This window comes from Psammomys obesus, unplaced genomic scaffold, assembly GCF_907164565.1.
Source record: "Psammomys obesus unplaced genomic scaffold, mPsaObe1.curated_primary_1811, whole genome shotgun sequence".
Classification (NCBI taxonomy): domain Eukaryota; kingdom Metazoa; phylum Chordata; class Mammalia; order Rodentia; family Muridae; genus Psammomys; species Psammomys obesus.
Window position 1 is genome coordinate 42399138 of NW_026585644.1, and position 20232 is coordinate 42419369.

At 38.5% G+C, this 20232-nt stretch overlaps 1 protein-coding gene across 2 annotated transcripts in view; it reads right to left on the bottom strand.

The window, feature by feature from the left end:
* Positions 1-20232, bottom strand: part of Heatr5b (HEAT repeat containing 5B) — an 81471-nt gene that overhangs the window by 26838 nt on the left and 34401 nt on the right. For both annotated transcript variants that reach the window (XM_055618486.1, XM_055618476.1), the window contains exons 20-26: positions 19549-19738; positions 17760-17929; positions 9500-9644; positions 9036-9275; positions 8344-8595; positions 4594-4775; positions 1803-1871 (exon numbers count right to left, since the gene is read on the bottom strand). In XM_055618486.1, the coding sequence (XP_055474461.1) occupies positions 1803-1871; positions 4594-4775; positions 8344-8595; positions 9036-9275; positions 9500-9644; positions 17760-17929; positions 19549-19738 (1248 nt within the window). The remainder of the gene's footprint in view (positions 1-1802; positions 1872-4593; positions 4776-8343; positions 8596-9035; positions 9276-9499; positions 9645-17759; positions 17930-19548; positions 19739-20232) is intronic.

Below are 20232 nucleotides of genomic sequence, written 5' to 3' on the forward strand. Positions count from 1 at the left end.
CATACAGAAATAAAAATATAAATGAGTTTTAAAAAATTTTAATTTTGAAATTTGCAAGTAATGCTTTATGGATTTTTTTGTAAAGAAAGATTATACAGTGATAGTTCAACCAAACCATATGTAGAGAAAAGGCTTTGGCTCCACACCAAGCAAGCAAGTGACATTTATACATTATAGGCTCGAGTGAACTATTCAAGGAACGTTGTATCTGTGACTCTTCCCCTCCCTTAGCTGACTGTTTTGCTGGCTCACAGAAACATCCAGATGTCCTACATGTGAGGCTTTCTGCTGTATGGCTAAGGATCATCCTGACTTGAAGCCTCTAAAGGTGAAGTCATTCTCACAACAAACCAGTACCTTCTAAGCAGTTCCTTCCTTTATACAGTAAAAAAATATGCAACTCACTGTCAACCAGTTTTAAACTAAGCTTCCTCATGTAAGAGGAAAGGACGCCAGACATGTGAACCTGCCACTAGGAAACAAAAACAAAAACATTATAGGAAAAGCAACTTGTGCCACCAAGAAGTAAATTTAAGGGAAATTCTCAACAATAGGAATTTTCATACTGCTCACTTATGAGATTCTAGGGGTTTTCACTTTGTAGCAGTCATCAGATTTTCAGAAGGGCCAGCCTGCCTATGCTGTGCTCAGAATGTCAACATCATGCAGGTATTTGCACATGACTACTTTCTATACTTGCCTGTCAGTATCCCAGAGTTCTTACTTTGACCCCAACAACTTGGCCATGATGCAGAGACTTATCCTTTACAGCAATGCTCCTGTGTTCTCTGCAGCATGCTGTCTGTGCAAGGAGTTAATTCCCCTCAAGACCAGTAAGGCAACATGTACCAAGGAAACGGTTACAATAAAAAGAAGTATGAACATTCAACCACAAGAACAAAGAATTTCAAACCCATCACTGCAGAGAGCAGAGTCTACAAGCCACATGCAGCTTGGGCATGGATTCTAAGCAAAGATGAGGGCCACAGCTCTGCTCTCCAGCAAACTGTGGAGGAGATCGCTGATGCTCCTCTGCCTAATGGTAAGCAAACAAAGAATGCCATTTTTGAAAAGATTAGAACTCAGTGCAGGAATCCTTCTTTAGGGAAGCTGTGGGAGAAGGAGAAGCTGAGCACAGGTTTAGGCCATGTGTGTTTGGGTGGGTGGCTCTGTAGACTGCAGATGCAACAGTGTGAGACTAACACTCACGGGATGATGGTGCAGTGGCACTTCCATAATGTGAGACCCCTTTAGACCCCTTAGACTGCAGGATCATTCAGTATCCAGAAATCCAAGAATTTCCTAATCTGTGGTAAAAAATGTTTATTACTGTTACTACATTCTTTCATTACTACACATTTTGGTATCTTATGTTTGTTTTAGCCCCTTATTATGTTCATAGAGCTAGTCACTTGGTAATCATGTATGAGCTAAGTATCCAAAGCCAAATCCTAAGCTATGACAAAAAAGGATGTGATTAACACTTACTACTTTATATTTCCTATAGAATAAAGAAGGAAAAAACATGAGGGTGGTGAGATGGTTTAGCTGTCTGTCAAGACAACAGTCAAGAGGGAATCCACACAGTGGAGGAGAAACACGACTCGGCCAGGTTGTCCTGACCTCCACATCAGCACTGTGCCTCACACATCAAATGTGAAGGAAGGAAGGAAGGAATAATCTTATATAAAATTGGTAACAGAGGAATGAATACTGTATTTCTAAGATAAAAATAGTATGATTTTTCTCTCTTTAAGTGAAATCTAAGACCTCTAGAAATTCATAGAAAGCCTGCTTCTTACCTGGCAAGCTTTTGCTATTATATCTGATGGTGTATCTTGTGAAAAGGCTGGCCTTAGGGCAGCTCCCACCTAGAAAAATGAGCAAATCATTCATTTTAGAGACAAGTAGTAAACATAAAGCCCTTTGTGTTCTTGGAGATTAAAACGCCAAATACATATCTATATTCCTTTCTTATCATCTCTTCCTTATCCCTTTCATTTATAATAACATTAACCATAACATTTTTTTTTTTTGCTTCTCAGGAAGTTATCAATATAAATCTATATGGCAAGTATGCCCAAAGAACAATTTTGTTTCTTTTGCTTTTGTTTCTGTCTAATAGTGAGTGGGATTTGCTGATGGCCATGTGTTATCACAGATAAACAGACTGTTGTTTTTTTCTGTTGTAGTTGATTCCTCCTCACCCCCCAAACACAGTTTCTAAACTTATTTCTAACAGCATTTAGGTATCTCCTGGGTAAGTCTCAAGTAACTGGGTCAATTTTTTAAAATATCTGAGGAATAATAAAAATTCAGAGGCAAGAAAATACCTCAAAGACTATCTCACCTTACAAAAAGATGCTTTAAAAGGCAGCTCAAAAATACTGGGAGGGACCAGGTAAAAGCACCTGCCAAGCAAGCTAGGCAAGTTGAGTTTGATCCCTGGGAACCACGGTGAAAGGAGAAAACTGGCTCTTGAAGACTCTCTTCTGACCACCACTCAGTACACACATACACACACTCTCTCTCTCATACACACACACACACACACACACACGTAGTCACTATCACCATACACACAATAAATAATAATATGTTGTTAATTAGCTTTTATATTATAATTATATCAATAAGTAACAGAATACAAGCTTTAGTTTTAAAGTAGGCAGCACCAGGCATGGATTCTTAGATGAGATATAATGTGTATGAAGCTGAATAAAGACATTAGTCTTTGAAGACATGAATAAAGACATGTAGTCTATTGCTAAGTTAAGATTTCTGCCAACAGTCACTAAATTGTTTACACAGTAGTCTGGAGAGTCAAAAGTTCCTTTCTACAAGTAAGGCGCGACAGACTTAAAAGCAAAGAGTCGATACTGAATTTCCAGTGTTTAACAACTGTTCTGTGGTCACATAGAATAATGTTCTTATCCCTTTGAAAATATAGTTCAAATGGCTCAAGAGTAACAATACATGACTAAAATAATTGGAAATTATTTAGAAAAAACTGTATGTACAGATGTATGTCTGTGGAAAGGGAAAGAGACTCAGCAGGATAGAGAGGAACAGAAAAGAGTCAACTTTCAAACAAACAAATCAAAATTAGCAATAGACAAATATGGGGAAAATACAAAATGGTTTTAGAATATTTTCCTGAATATTTGAAATTATTTCTAAATAAAAGGATTTGAGGGGCTGGAAAGATATTTCAGTGGTAAAAATCCCAGCAACTACAGGGTGGCTTAGAACCATCTATAATAGGATCTGATGCCCTCTTCTGTCATGCACACATACTGTAAGACAGAACACTCATATACATAAATAAACAAACAAACAAATGAATCTTTTTTAAAAAAGATCTTAGTTTTGTTCCTTGGTTTGGTTTTTTTGTTGTTGCTTTTATTTTTATTTTTTATTTTTCTTTTTTTTTGAGACGGGGTCATGTAGCCCAGGATGCCATAAGGGTGCCATGCTTTTGCCTCTACCTCCTGAGACTATAAGCCTTTACCAATACACTGGGTTTAAATAAAAGATTTTTTTAAAGACTCTCATTCTTCCTGGGAGTCAGCAATTGTATATAGCCACATAAACTAAAGGTATAACTTCCCACCTATACCTAAATGGGTTTACATATTACTCACAGGTATAATTTGGAGTATATCTGAATAAAGCTTTATTTATTTATTTATTTATTTATTTATTTATTTATTTATTTATTTATTTATTTATGTTTTTGAAAACAGGGCCTCTCTCTATGTAGTGGTCCTAGCTTTCCTGGAACTTACTGTGTTGACCAGACTGGCCTCAGACTCATAGAGGTTCTTCTGCCTCTGCCTCTGAAGTGCTGAGATTAAGGGTGTGCACCACCACCTGGCTTGAATGCAGCTTTTTGACAAGATACTGTGTGTCTGTGTAGAACCAAGTTTTGGCATGATTTCAGCCTTTAAAAAAGACTTCCAGGGCTAGAGAGATGGCTCAGCCATTAAAGGCTAGGCTCACAACCATAAAAAAAGACTTCCATTTTTTTTTTTTTTTTTTTTGCTGATGTAACTATTCCCTAACTTTCCCATAGCCTTTGCCCAATTACTAGGATTAGTTTATTGTGTGTCTGCAATCTCAAGAAAAACAAGTTTATCTGTTTAGGATGTAGTGAACATAATCTCTTGACAGTGCTCCTTCCAGTAATCCCTATGGCAGCTAATATCAGGAGTCTTCACCTCACTCTGTTCAAGAGGAAGTTGCTTTCACTTCTAAGCCTGTTCATCACACCTCAGCATACACACACGCAATGGCAGCACATCTGCAACACTTCTGTGAATGTCCCTTTATCTTTTTCCATGGCATGGCACGCCTAAACTTCTAAGCACAAGACTGGAAAGCAAGGCTGGAATTTCTATTCTAGTTTTATCATTAATATGCTATCACAGATTAAAAATAGTTACAACAATTTGACTCTCCTCCAGTTGTAGGCTGGCTGAAGTTAGGAAAGAGATCATAGAGGTTTGAGTTCCATATGAAAAGAGACTGCAATCCCTCCTTTAGTAAACCTTACAAACTTCATCTAGTCTGTAAATAAGCAGCAAAATTTACATTAGCTTGATACTGCTCCAGAATCACATGACCTGGAAATTCTGGCTCAGGCACAGATGCAAATTTCTTGATAATGTCTTCAAGTGCCTGGAGCCCAGCCATTCGAAGTTGGTTGCTATGATCAGTTGCAGCCATGAATGCCATGCGAATCAGATCAGAGAGATGCAATACCAAAAGGTCATCTGCAAAGCAAACAAAACGCAGAGAGAAAGTTCATCCAACTAGTATAATGCATAAAAATATGAAAAAAATGTGATAAAGCACTTTTGATCCACTATGTCTAAAAAATAAAATTTGCCATCAAGTGTCCCAGAGCAGCAGTAGACCTTTAATGCCATGCTATCATAGACAACTACAAGATATACACTGACAGTTGAAAATACATGATTAACATGGCTTTCCCAAATGGGCTTATGATTCTTTCAGAACAAAGGCTGGCAGGACTTTTCAGTAAAGGGTCACATACTGGCTATTTTTGGTTTTGCGGGCATTTATGTCTAAGGCAATTACTCAGCTCTGCTTCTACACTATGAAAGCAGCCAGATAGTACTGACAGAATACAATAGACAATGCTACAGAAATGAGTGTGATGAACTCCAGTAAACTATTTATGAAACACGGCTATGAGTTGCATTTCAATCACAGGCTGTAGCCTGCCATCCTCTAGTATAGAAAAACACAGTGTGTAGTCAAGAAATTTAGTTATAAAATTGTTTTTTGAAAGACTTTTTATGAGAACAGATTGGGAAAGGAGTCTTGTTTTTTTAGCACTAGGTTAAAGGTAACCCTGGATCTTGCTTAAAAGCAAGTCTCAAAGGAATTCAAATGACACAATATAATAATTTTACTACATCCCAGGACAAAGTTCAGCACAATTTAAAGGAACAGCAAAATCCAGCACTAACTTCACAGTGTTTACAATGCCCAGCATCTAATGAGAAAGTACCAAGAACACAAAGATGTAGAGAAACACAGTTCCTAACAGAAAGGATGGAAGACAAGAAATTGGTTTAGATACAAAAGACATAACAGAATTGTCAGGTAACAATTTACAAGCAGCCTCTGTGTACTCTCTCTGCCGCATGGTAAAATGGGAGCATGAAGGTGATGAAGCAGGAGTGAGTATGGGCCTGTAAGGCATACAATATAACAAAGATTTGGGTGACATTAGGACAGAGGAAGTATAAAGATTAGTGAACTTAAAATACACAGAAACAGACACTATCTGAGGAAATGACCACACTCAAGTGCTCTACAGTCCAGAAGGCTGATGGTAGTGTTTTTGAAGTATTGGCGAAACAGTGATCAACCCCACCCCAAAAAGTTTTTTAAATTTGGTTTTGTTGTTACTATTGAAAAGGTAACAAGACACGTTTCTTCAAGTTCCTATCTTTAAAAAACAAATTTAATATTTAAAGTTAAAGAGTGCATGTTGTGAGAGGGGTGGTACTGAAAGTAAAGGGAGAAGGAAGAGAGTTTGGCTGGAAGTCTCCAGAGCTCCCTCGTGCAGAGGAGGTTAAAACAAGCAGCCTGTCTTCTGAGTTATAACAAGCCACTGCCAGAGTGGGGGAGAAGATATCCCAGGCAGAAGGATCTGGATTAAAATAGGTCTGTTTACACTATGTAAATATAAATGAACAAATAATTGCTCCTGCACTCTCTGTCTCCCAATTCACAAAATCTAGGAAGCTATCAAATTCCAAATTAAGCAATTATCCCTGCAATGAGGGCTGCTTTCCCCAACATCTCCACCCATAAACTCCTCTCTGTTTTTCCTAAATGTGAGATGATATGTAAATGGTAGAAGTGGAAAGGGGAACTAAGGGGTTGGGGGCATTTATAGAGGTCCAAGAGCGGTCATTTGATAACTAAGGCGCAGTACACAGGAGGACCAGGAGATAAGAATGCTATCCAAAGGGCCTACAGAGCACAGGCACCAGGTTTACTTTTTTCCCCAGAGCCAGAGTTGGCTCATGTTTCATCCCGGAGTCTACGCTGGATCCTGAGACCATCCAGCCACAGCTGTGTAGTACCGACTAAGCAAAGAGTATATGCAGAGCACACAGGGTAATCACCCCGCACAGTGTCATACTGTGAGCAGTTTCTACATATGAAGAGCATTCTCCTCCTAGATGAAATAGGTGGTGTATACCCATGAAGGCCCACGGAGGCTACAAGAGGGCATCATATTCCCTGGCACTAGCATTACAAGCAATAGTGAGTCACCTGATGGTGTTGAGAATTGAATCTGGGTCCTCTGCAAGAGCAGTAAGAGCTTTTAACCACCAACCCATTCCTCTAGCCAATGAACGATCTTTTTAAAAATGTGCCTCAAATCCTGAATTACACTTCTGGCAGGACACACATACTTACTGGATTTATAAGTCTACCTCTCGATCATCTGGACTATTAGTTTTTTTCAAGGTGTGACTATGGTTTTGGTTCTTTATGTTCTCAATGTATAGTAAACAGGACTCAGTTAATATGGACTAAATAATTAGGTGACTACAGACTCCATATTCACTGTGCTTCCCCTGTGCTCTATGTTCTGCTTCATATTTCATATATTGTACACTGCTATTCATCCTTCTGTGTCCTAAAACCTGCTTATGAACTCTGAAGCTTTCTGTACACAATAACATGAAAGGCATTTTAATATCTGAACATCTTTGCTGTCAACTCATACAATTAAAAAATCATGAAATTCCTGGGCCCAAGTGATGCTCTTCAGATCCAGAGTAAAGGTTACAAGCCCATGTTAGTAAAGTTGAGTTTTCTGATAGAACTACAGTTTCACAGTTTTCTGTTTAAGCTTTAATCCAGTCTAGTTGATTTTTGGCTGGTGTGAGATCCACACCTGTATTTAATCTTTTGCATGTATATCCTTTCGTCCTAAGAGTCATCACTGAAGTTACTCTCGTTTCCTTGGCTGGTATTAATGGAAATTTTTTGTGCATGGATTAATCTCTGGCTCTTATATGTTTCATTTTATGCCAGTGCCATGTTGTTTTGTTCATAATAGTTTTGCAATAAATTTTAATATCCAGTAAAAAAAAAATCAACAGGATAGAGGAGAAATAAGCAAATAAAAGATAAGTCTCTTACTAGATGAATTCTCTCAGCTTTTCTTGGTCTTTTTAACTGTAAATTTAAGGTATTTATTACTGGGCCTAATGCTCACTTATAATATCTGATCCAAAGGAGATATAGCACAAGATGCTTATAAAAGGTAAAAACAAAACAAAACAAACAAAAAAAATTACATTTTCAGAAATCAACATTTTTTTCTTTCTTTTCAAAAGTGCCCAATAGTGATTTTCATGTATTTCCATATGTGAAATATGGGAGTTTGAAGTGTGCCATGGATTCATGAATTCCAACTGTTTCTTTGGCTGGCAATGGCAAAGTTCACTTGACTTTGGACCTGAAAGTTCTACCATCTTTTACAAGAAAGTGCTAAACGACTGTGTCCTGAGAAAACATAAGCTGCAAGCACTGTTATTCTAATGTGGGTGAATGAATAAATTTCATTCACAGACATCTAGTTAGACGGGCATTAACCTGTCTACACCCATCCTCAGCTTCTCTTTTAAATACAAACGAGTAGCACACAGGGACCAACACTAATGGTCAAGGCATGGCAACATGCAATAAATAAAATGTGCAGCCTAAAGCACATCACATAGAGGTGAAATATGTCCAACCTATCAAAACTACTTCATGGAAAAGAAGAACTGATTCTATACTCACTTTTAGGGTTTCGTAGTTTAGCAGAACGTGCCATGGCAAGATCAAAGTGAGCCTGATCTGCATTCTCGCACAGATTGATGATTCGGCACAGGCAATCTGCAGCAAACACCCGAGTGGCCCAGCGAGGAGCCACGAAAGGCTTTGATTTATCTTCCTCGCCTAGTGTGGTAAACATGGTATCGTCATCCATCTCATCTTTCTTCTCAGATTCTTCATCTTTTCCACTGCTTAAGAGTGTTGCGGTACTCATATCTACAACAAAAATGAAGAGCACTGTGACTTGTCCAATCGTCCAATCATGATGCTTCAGAAAGACTGTTAATTCTCATTCTCCAAACAAGAGATCTCACAAGATTCTTCTGCACCAAGGGACAAGGAAGACATACAGCAGTTAATCTTACATACATTTCACTTGAGTGTTTGAATAGAAATAGATATTATGTTCTACAACAGAGTAATCTGGGATTTTTAAGATGTAAAAATTTAAGTTAAACTTTGAAAGAGTTTTAAATATATTTCAAAAGCATATTAAAGTATACTATGATTTAACCATCAACATTTTATAGAAATTTGTGAATGAAAGTTATCAGTACTTTTAAAAGTAGGCTCAAATTAAAAAAGAAGTATATCTATGGTTATATATCAGAAGCAAAATGATTTCATTATTTTAAGAGCATTGTTTAAATACGTACCACTAGACGCTGCCAAGACATCTTTACAAAGCATTAGCCAGTGGGAAAGCTTTTCAACTGCCAGTGAAGAAAGCATATGCCCCAATGTGTCATGAATATCAGAGCAGAGTTTCCGATCTGTCTCTCGATCTAGCATTCCAAAAAGAAGTCCCTCAAGCCCTGTGTCTGTTATGTTAACACCTTGGTGCCGGCAATGGATATCGCTGCGAGAACTAACTCCAGGTGAGAAAGGATTGACATCTGAAAGGGAATTTTCACAAGTGAATTTGTACGAGATGGTGTGCTCACAACAGTAAGAAAAGCATCTATGAATGACTCTCACTTACGATCTCTGCTTACATATTGTAGTAGTAAAATTTAATCTGACAATAACGGAAAACACCTGGTTTCTCAAACTGATTATCCTGATCTCTTAAAATATGAAAGCTTTTAAACAAAGAATATTGGCCAATCCGAGAACTCACTGCCACTGCTGCTCTCTTTGTCCCCTGCATTCTTTGCCAGGCTCATGGCATATTCGCATACTTCTGCTGCTTCTCTTTGTGCAAGCTGCCGGAGACAGGCCACAGCTGCTCGCCGGAGTAGCAGATGGGAGCTGCACAGGTGAACCTGTCAGTGGAACAATTTCAGGACAGTGTTTATACCTGTCATTCTTTGCGCTCATTTACCTGGTGAACTCATCTGTGGGAAGCCTTACTTCTGCAGGCTCCTTATTGAAAGACCTTGGTTATTTAAAGTACCATCAGGGGCTAGGGAGATGACTAAGCTGTTAAGAGCACTTGCTGCCCTTCCAGAAGACCTGGGTTCAACTCCCAACACCCATGTCAGACACCTTGCAAACACCTATAACTCCATCTCTGGAGAGAACTGACACCTTTGGCCTCCCTGGGCACTTACCATGTGCACATACCCACACTCAGACATACTAACACACATAATTAAAAATAATAAATTTCAATCTTTAAATAAATAAATATAATATAATCATATAACAGCATTTTGGCAAAATAACCATATCAGTAAAACATAGAAAATATATCAGTACCAAAATACCTATGCTGAGATCTGCTCTCTAAAGCTCATATGATACATTAAATGGAAATTCAGAAGGATCTTCTCTACATCTTAAGTTTATGCATGGTTACACTGAAATATTGTCATGAACAAGTACAGAGGAATCAAATATAGTGAATGAAAAGTAAGAGGACAGAGCAAATAGTAAGAACTAAAAGTGAAGGAGGACATTTATTAAAATAAAAAAAAAATCAAGCAAACATGAACACAACCAAAAAGAACTAAAAATGGAAGCTTGGTTACCCACTTATTCCATCTGGAAAGTCCCTACACAAATAAACAACAGCCAAAGGAAAATATCAGAACACAGTTCTCAGTCTTGGGTGTCAGTGCACCCACCTCTGTTTGAATCCCACCTCTGTTGATAGTTACCTCTGTTGTAGTTACATTTGCCTATTTTTAAAATGGGAATGTAATATTCACAGGATTACAGTAAAAACAAGATGTAATCAAAGTCAAATGCTTATAGCACTACAGACACAGAGTAATTGCTTACTAAATGGTAAATGCCAACGTATTATTATAAATCTGTATCCATGCACTGCTTTCTTAGAAAACAAGTAAGCATTTGAGAAAGAATCCCAGCCACAAATGATGGAGTAGGGAGGGGTATTATGTAGAACACAAAAACCCTTTACAATGCTGGTTTATCTCTACTATCAGAACAGCATCTATGGGGTTGGAGAGAAAGCCCAGAAGTTTTGGTTTCAGAGGACCAAAGTTTGCTTCCCAAGCTCACATGTACCAGTAACTGCAGCTCTAACAGCTCAGACAACCTCTTCTGGCATCTGCAAGTACTGTTCCTACATGTGTATACACATGAGCCAGCACGTGCACACACATACAATGTCTAAAACTTAAAAAGAAGAACATTTCTTTTTCTTTTAAATAACATCTTTTTACTTAAGATGTACTTGCATACATTTGAATCTGCCATGTTTGGTTGAGATCCCTGGGAGGCCTGCTCTTTTCTGAAAGGAAACACGGAGGAGGAGTGGAAGGGAGGAGGGAGGTGGGAAGGAAAGACTGGGAGAAGAGGAGGGAGAGTAAACTTCAGTTGGGATGTAATATATGAGAAAAAATAAAATGAAAAAATAGATAAGAGAGAGAGAGAGAGATTGCTACTCTAGGTTCAAGTGAGGGGGAGGGGATATACTTGCATAAAATCAGTCTATAAAAATCTACACCAAATATTAAGAAAAATAAAATGTAACTAAGAGGAGATCCTGATAAGTAAATATCTACTTTTCTTTCTAAAATACAGATTTTTCCCAAATTTTCACATACCCTAAACTAAAAAGTCTAAGTACAACCATATCAAATAGGAAAAACACATCATTTGGTCACATAGTTTTGGATGTTTTTATCTGTATAATGGCCACCCTATTTTACAAAGTGGTCTTTAAGAATCACTTTAAGTAGAATACTATAAACCTCTAATTATGTGATAATTATAGAGAAATAAAATACACTCAACAAATATGGTGACTGGCCAGCCAAAGTGAAGTTGAAATGAAACATCCTAATTGACAAAGTTTTACTTGTCTTTGTTTTTGAGACAGGGCCTTACATGGACCACACTGAACTCTATCTCACAATGTAGCTGAATCTGGCCTTGAACTCCACATCTGCCCACCAAATACTGGGAATATAGGCATGTGCTACTCAGTTACAAATATTTTTTAAAACCCCATTTCAGTGTCTGTGATGTGTCATTTCCCCTTTTCTCTTTACATCTGTGGTTTTAGCGATGGAGTATATAATCAGCTCCAGTGTAAAGACACTGAACTGTAATGATACCAGGACTGTAAATCATAAGACCACAAAATGGAGGGCCAGAGAGATGGCTCAGCATTTAAAATTGCTGAGTCTTCTTACAGAGGTCATTGGCCACGTTCCCAACCCCCATGTGGAACAGGCACCGAATGCCTGTAACTGCAGTCCCAGGTTATCTGAAGCCCTCTTCTGGCTTCTGTAGGCACCTGTAGTCCCAGGTTATCTGAAGCCCTCTTCTGGCTTCTGTCGGCACCTGTAGCATGTGCTGCACACAAACTCATGCAAGTGCACTCACGCACACGTGCGCGCACACACAAATTACAGAACAATTAAAAATGGATTAATATAATTCTAGGTACTATTATGTCACTTGTCTACTGGGCTTTGTAGGTGCTCTCTGACTTAACCGTTTGGCTTAACGCTTTTTGAATTATATCAGTAGCAGGTGAAGCTCACGCAGCAGAGCCCATGCTTGGACAGCTGACTTTTTCAGTCAAGCAAGGTGCAGTAGGCCCTCTAATGCGCAGCACTACCACCAAGCTTCCTCTCATAGTCAGCCATGAGGTCATCCGCATGAGCAGCCAGCACTGCACACAATTCACAGTTTTGTCCAGCTATGCTGTCCAGGAGGTTAAGTATCACACATGTATTTTTTAACTCCTGATGTTTTTCACTGATGAAGGATTTATTTGGACCTAATCCTTTCATAAGCCAAGGAGCATCTCTATTTACAAATAAAAAAAAAAAAAACATCAATTATGAGGAAAAATAAAATTCAAGAAAATGACTGCTTTTTTGTCAATACTGATATGTCAGTATACACATAATCTCAGTTAAATCTGCCTTTTCATCTATCAGAGCTTAAGATGACATTCATATAGGTACTTAGCAGCAAACAGCATGGTTTGTTTTGCCAAGATATTTTTAATGCAATAAGGTCATCTTTAGCCAGGTCTCTAGAAGGAGAAAGAAAGAATTGAGAATTCATGTATTGATCTTACAATCCTGAATAATTTGATGATATAAGAATATATGATGAAACTCAAGAGACTGCATCAATTTTCTGTAGTTATGTGTGGATAAGAAGTGACACAGCTGTCTAATTCCACTAGGACTTAATTCTATTGTTAATAGATATGTTCAATATTGGGATTAATTTGCAGAGTTGCTGCTTTAACACTTTTCCAAACTTCTACACTGCAAATAATTCCACCATTTCTGAGTATGATATGGCTTCAGCAAGGTATATCTAACTGTGGGTGGACTCTTTCAACAATGACACATAAAAACCTGTTTGCTTGTCTGTTTTTTTAAGCCAGGTCTCACTATAAGGTTCTGGCTAACTCATTACTCAATATATAGACCAGATGGGCCTCAAACTCGTAAAGAACTGCCTGACTCTGCTTCCTGAGGGCTGAGATTATAGGTGTGCAAGAGCATGCCTGGCAAAGGAGCATTTAGTCATAAAGATAAATTCAAAGTTAAAATCATTCACTGACAATTCTAAAATTATTCTAGATGATACAAATGCAATGGTTCTCTCTGGACAAGTGGACCTGTGCTCACATGACAGACAAAGAAGTTGTTTCCAAGAACAGAAATGATAATACAGAATGGCACTGATGATTTTAAAGATACATTTTGAATAGTTCTGTTCTTAAACATATTATCAATATATTAACTACTTTATGATAAAATGTACCTCTTAATATATTTACTGAAAAAATCATATTCCTTTTGCTTTGTATACTGCATATGGCATCACATAATATGGCAATTTTTGGTGGCAAGGATAGTAGGATTGTTGTGAATTTACCGGAGTCTAAGTTCACTTTACTACTTTGAATGAATACATACAGAGACTATTTTTCCACAAAGCATCTGGTAAATGTAAACTTCATGAGAGGCTTTGGGCAATGTCTCAACCAGGCAGCCACTTGAATGGGCCTTTTCTCATCTCTAGTCTGCTATGCCATCTCCTCCCCCAGCTGACAATAATCTCACCCGTCTTTTGGAGGAGGTTCAGGAAAGTATTCCGACATGCCTGGTAATAAAACCCCAGATGTTCCACCAAGGAACCCAGCATGGAAACAGTATCTTGTGTTAAGTACAGGAAACTCTGTGGCTTAGTGATAAGCTCCACTCAGTTAAGAGTCAGTTTTTACTTTACTAGATTCTTTTTACTGTGTTCGGTCAACCTCTATTGCATAATAAAATTTAAGGAGGAAAAAAATGGGCCTGAAGCAGCGCTAACTCAGTGTGGTTGCCTGGGTTAGCCAGGCACTTGTTACTCAAGCAGGAGGACCTAAGTTTATAGCCCCAGAATCACGTAGGAGTTGGACACAGCAGTGCATGGATCTGTCGTCCCAGACCACCCACTGAGAAACTGCATGTGGAGACAGAAGCATCCCTGGAAGCCTGAAGGCCACCTACCCTGGTGTACACAAAAATCAACAAGAGACCGGGTCTCAATCAAGATGGAAGGTGACAACCTAAGGCTGCCCTCTGACATTTACACGCACATGGTGGTACACATATGCTCACACTCAAACACGTATACAAAGAATTTAAAAATTGTTTTCAAAGAAGCAAAACCAGAGAATGCAGAAAGGTAAGTGTGTGTCTTCAAGGCCTTGCTCAGTTGCCTGTCTGAGTATGTAACAGATCTCATCTATGCCCACATCGCTTACGGTAGGTCACAGCTTGTGGCAGAATGTTCAGTTTCCTAATATAGAGGGCAGCAATGCACACTAACAGTCTATTGTTTTCTTTCTATGCACATTTTGTAAACATGTCATATGCATTTGGTTCTGCCCTGTGACTAACTCGGACCCCTTGATGGTCTGGGACTCTCTGAGTTCTCCCTAAAATAAAATAGGTGTGTGCTCACTGAGTAAAATGAAATATGCCACACCAAATCTAGACTCTCCTATCGTGCCCTTTTTTTTTTTTTTTTAAAGATTTATTTATTTTATGTATATGAGCGTTCTGTCTGCATCTACATCTGCCAGAAGAGGGAATCAGTTCACATTACAGATGGTTGTGAGCCACCATGTGGTTGCCAGGAATTGAACCCATGACCCCTGCAAGAGCAGACAGTGCTCCCAACCGCCGAGCCATCCCTCCAGCCCCATCGTGCCCTTTTTAATATCCTACAGGGGTCTTCTTTTTTACTTCAACATTCTTCAACGGTCACATCCACCATGGCTTTCTCCAACCTCCTCTGTTTGCTCTTCTCCCTATAGAGATAAGACTTCACCATCTCCTTCACCATCTATTATTTTAGCATTGTCTCATTAGCATTCTACCTTCTCTTGTGCTGATTCATTTTAATATATTCTGAATGGGACAGGTTAAAAGTCTACCTATAAAGGCACAGAAGTCTAGTTTCTTATGGTCTTCACCTAAGTCATTGCTGAAGATGCTGAAGAAAAAAACAAAACGAAGCAAAACTGATCCCATCATAAATCACATACAGGAGTCATAGAGTGTCATTAATCCATACTGAACCCCCTGTTCCATTATATTTCTCTAGCTAGTTCACTTTCTTACATTCCATTCTCAACTTCAAATCCCTCATTCACAGAAGTTAATCTTCCCTTTCATTAAGAATATAAACTCAGCAAACAACATCCTTAACTTCTAGGTATCAAATCTCTAAGCCCACATTTTTTTTTAAAAGACTTATGTACACAGTGTTCTGCCTTCATGTATGCCTGCAGGCCAGAAGAGGACACCAGATCTCATTATAGATGGTTATGAGCCACCATGTGGTTGCTTGGAATTGAACTCTGGACCTCTGAAAGAGCAACCAGTGTTCTTAACCTCTGAGCCATCTCTCCAGTCCCTCTAAGCCCACTTTTAGCTACACCCATCTCCTTTTTATCAGGTTGCATTGAAGGAGCTATTCCATTACTTATGCCCTGGAAACTCTATTCCACTAAAATTCACTTGGATTGTTTCCTGGACTCTTTCCTGGATGCTTACTACTTCCTCCCTATGGGCTTCCTCATATCAGCATGGCATCAAGCTCACATAGTGCTACTACAGGAGGAAAAGTCTCTTCTACCCACTGCACCTCCTGGACACTGCCTTCATCTTTTTTTAAACTTAAAAAAAGTATTATTTTTATTTTACGTATAGGGGTGTTTTGCCTTCATATGTTTCTGTGTACCATGTGCACATGGCCTCTGAGGAAGGCAGAAGAGGGTGTTGGGTCCCCTGGAACTGGAATTATAGATAGTTGTTAGCCATCATGTAGGTGCTGGAAACTGAATGTGGATCCTCTGGAAGTGCGGCTAGTGCTCTTAACTGCTGAGCCAATTCTCCAGCACCAACATCCTCATCCTCTTCTTGACAATCAAATGTTTAGAAGGAGTTTCTACTTATGCTCTATTTCACCATTCTCCCAATGAGTTCTTGCAAAGAATAATCATGACAAAAGTCAAAGGACATATTACAGCTCTCCTCATCCCTTATCAGTATGTGACAGAGCTAACTGTTCCTCTTCTTCACTTGGCTTGTGTGAATGCATACCTTCTACTTTTCCTTCAGTCTTTCTTATGTCATTGTCATCCTCCTCTTTCCCTTCCCTACTCCCTCTTAATTCTGATTCTTTTTTTCTTTTATAAATCTACAATGGTGGGTTTCTCACTCAGCACTCTCACTAGTGATCTCTTCTACACCCATAGGTCATCCAGTCTAAAATATTTACACTCCTAAACTCACTTCTATAATTCATCCTCTTTTTTTGTTTGTTTTGTTTTTCAAGACAGAGTTTCTGAATGTATCCCTGGCTAGCCTCAAACTCACAGAGATCTACCTGCCTCAGCCTCCCAGGTGCTAGGATTAAAGGTGTGTGCCACCACTACCTGGCTTAACCCATCCTCTTTTATCTGAGCTCCAGGCTCATGTAATCAATCACACATCAACAACTGAATAATGATATCCCCTCTTCCCAACCTTGTCCAACAATGCCAATCATAGGAAAATCTATCACCATGCTCAGGTTGGAACACATGAAATACATTTTCTTGCTTTTCCCTGAGAGCCAATTAATCAACTCATTCTGTCAATTCTTCCTCCCAAATAGCATTTGAATCCGCCTTTTTTTTTCTTATTCTAATTGGAATCAATCTAAAACAAATCATTATTATCTTGAGCCTACAATACTAAGAGTCTCACTCTACTGTAGAGCAGAGTATAATCTGTTATGAAGGAAGGATAGAAAGGGGAAAGTATAGATCTGATCATGTTATTTCTCTGTAGAGTATGCTGGGTCCTTGTAGGTTATAGAATAAAGTCCAAGGTCTTAGTGTCTATGTAAATCTGCATGATCTGCCAGCTGGCTAACTATTCAGCCCCACCTTGCTTTCTGCTGTCCATACTCTCATCTGCTCCCGGACCCAACCACATAATAACTGGTTCTTTAAGCATATCATACTTCTCATTTAGGGGTCTCTTGTACTTTCCCCTCTGTACTATTCCACAAACTTAATCCTAGCCTACATATCACACCTAATGTACTGTTTTTCAGGAAGCTACTTTCGTAATGTCTGGCTTCTGATGGATCCTGTATTACATATTCCATATGTTAACCTTATGCCTTTTCTTTTCTGCAATGACAGCAGCAGATCTTAGAAGCCATCACTCAAGTGCTAAGAAATAAAGTTCTGAGAGGGCAAGCCTACATGTAGCAAGGCCTTAGCTAGGAAATAAGCAGTTTGTCAAAGTACTTCTTAAAATGCAAAACAAAAATAAATAAATAAAGAAGATAACTATTGAAATCCAAACACTAAGACTTATTTATGGTTTGGTCCAATTTGGGCTTTTGGTTTCAAAATAAAACCATGAATAACATGGCCGTATACTTACACAAAGGCTAGGAACAAGGCTGGACAGATTGACATGTCGTGGGGCAAACATGTGAAGCTGTTGAAGGCAAGAGATGGCAGCTGCCTGAACAAGAGAGTCAGAATGGTCCTGGGTGATGGCACAACCCACCAAACAAGAGGAGCGGATAGTGGAAATGGTTGCTGCATTTCCTAACAGAAAGTAAAAGACAATGCAAAATACAACTATGTTATTAATGTCAAAAAAAAACCTAAAGATGCCTGGTGGACAGAAAAATAAAAGATAATGTAAAATACAACTATGTTATTAATGTAAAAAAATACCTTAAAAAAATAAAAAGCCAGGCAGTGATAGCACACGTCTTTAATTCTGGCACTTAGGAGGCAGAGGCAGGCAGATCTCTGTAAGCATGAGGCCAGCCTGGTCTACAGATCAAGCTCCAGGACAGCCTAGGCTACACAGAGAAACCCACTCAAAAAACAAAAAACAAACAAAGAAACAAACCTAGAAAGTAATCATCTTCTAGATAAACCCTTCTTCCAACTTCCAACTTAAAATTTAATTATTCAGATTAAAAAAACACCTGAGTAGTCTACAAATATGACTTTGAAACACAACTGTATTTTCAAGACACTAATTCATGTCTTAGAAATTTACTCCTTTAAAAAAAAATCATACTATCCTTCATAACCACCAATCTTCTGCTAAAGAAGTACAAGGTTTCTCATCCTGTGGTTCTCTGCTCAACAAATACTACTACTTTCACTATGGTAACTTTAAATGTTGTTTGCCTAATAATCTTATAGAGGTAATTAAGAAAAATGTTACATGTTACATGTTTCCTGCATTGCAATTTAACTGCCAAATGTCAGTATCTGAAATTTCTTCTACTGTGAAGTAATATAATTTTATGTACAAAATATATACCAGTCAAGAAAATAATATAATCATTATAAAAACATAACCTTGGAGAAGTTCTTAGCCCCTCTCTACTATCATATTCTGTCTTTAAAATGGAGGCAATACATATCACTGAACTGTGTCATCATTAAATGATATAAACACATATAAATATATATTCATATACATATGAGCATGAAGTCAACCTCCTCCAGGCTTAAAAGAAGTGGAGAGGGGAAGGGGGGTTCTGAATGTATGCATCAGGATCCAGTCATGACTCCCTGAATTCAGTGTTTAATTCACCATCAGAAAGATCGGCTATGGGTGTTACAAAGGCTCCAATTCTAAAAAGTTCAGCACTGGACCAGGGGTCTTCTCGGAACTCGCTGCCTCAGAGATGGGTGACATACCACATTAGGGGCTTAAGAGTCAGAAAGAGTAAAGTCCATGGAGACAGTAATCTGCATTCCAGGCTGAGAGAACTTCATTTTCATCTTCGTTTGCGGGGGGGGGGGGGGGGGGAGAGGTGACAAGCAGGGTTTCATTAAAAAAAAAAATGTTTTCTCTGCTCAGGACTTTTCAAAATGCTGTAGTGAACCAGGCACACCTGCAATCCCAGCATTCCAGAGGCTGTGCGTTCAAGGCCAGCCTGCTCTACACAGAAGACTCTGGGTTAGCTAGACCTGCCTAGTGAAACCCTGACACACACACATACACTAATACTGCTGTGCTTTGTTTGTGTATTTTAAAAATGGCATGAAACACTGAGTGGCAGGTTTTAGAAAATACAAATATGCAGTAGATGATAAATTTCTAAAAAGCTTTTGCAAGCAACATGATGATGACATAGAGGAACTTGACAGACAGTAATTATTCAGGTCGTTCTTTGGTTTAAAATGAATTTGCTTACCTTGCAGTTCTGGTCCAACAGTAGTTATTATAGCACCCAAGCATCTGCCCAAACACTGGTGAACTTCTGTGTGCGAAGGTGGAACTGTCAACAGCAAGGTGAGAACCAGGGACAGTGTGGGTTCCACATATCCACGGTACATTGGGCCACTAGAGTCTACTATCAAGGCAAGTGAATGAAGAGACCACGTCTACAATAAAACATATTTTTTTTAAGTTGGAAGAAACAATTACAGTATACTGAATTGAATATAATGTTACATTCATGCAAATATTTTTCAATATGTTTTGAGACAGTCTTACTGTATCCTGGGCTGGCCTTGAACTTGTGATCCTTATGTGTTAGCCTTCTAATTGCTATCATATGCCTCCATGAATGGCTTACATATGTATACTCAAAGTGTCACTGCAACTATACTGCTTAAACATAAGATGTTTGAGAAACAGCGAAGGTTAAAAAAAAATACCTAAGGAGTAAATGTGATTCAGTGACTGTGGAACTTGGGTTGACATAAAGGAGGAAGAAAGAGGGGAAATGAGACTAATTAAGTATTAACCAACCTAATAATGAAAAATACAAAAAATTAAAAATAATAAACAATGCAATATGCTAGGAAGTATATATGTCAGTTAAGAAAGGTGAAGGTAAATGGATGGTGATGGAAACAATCATTCTAACAGCTAC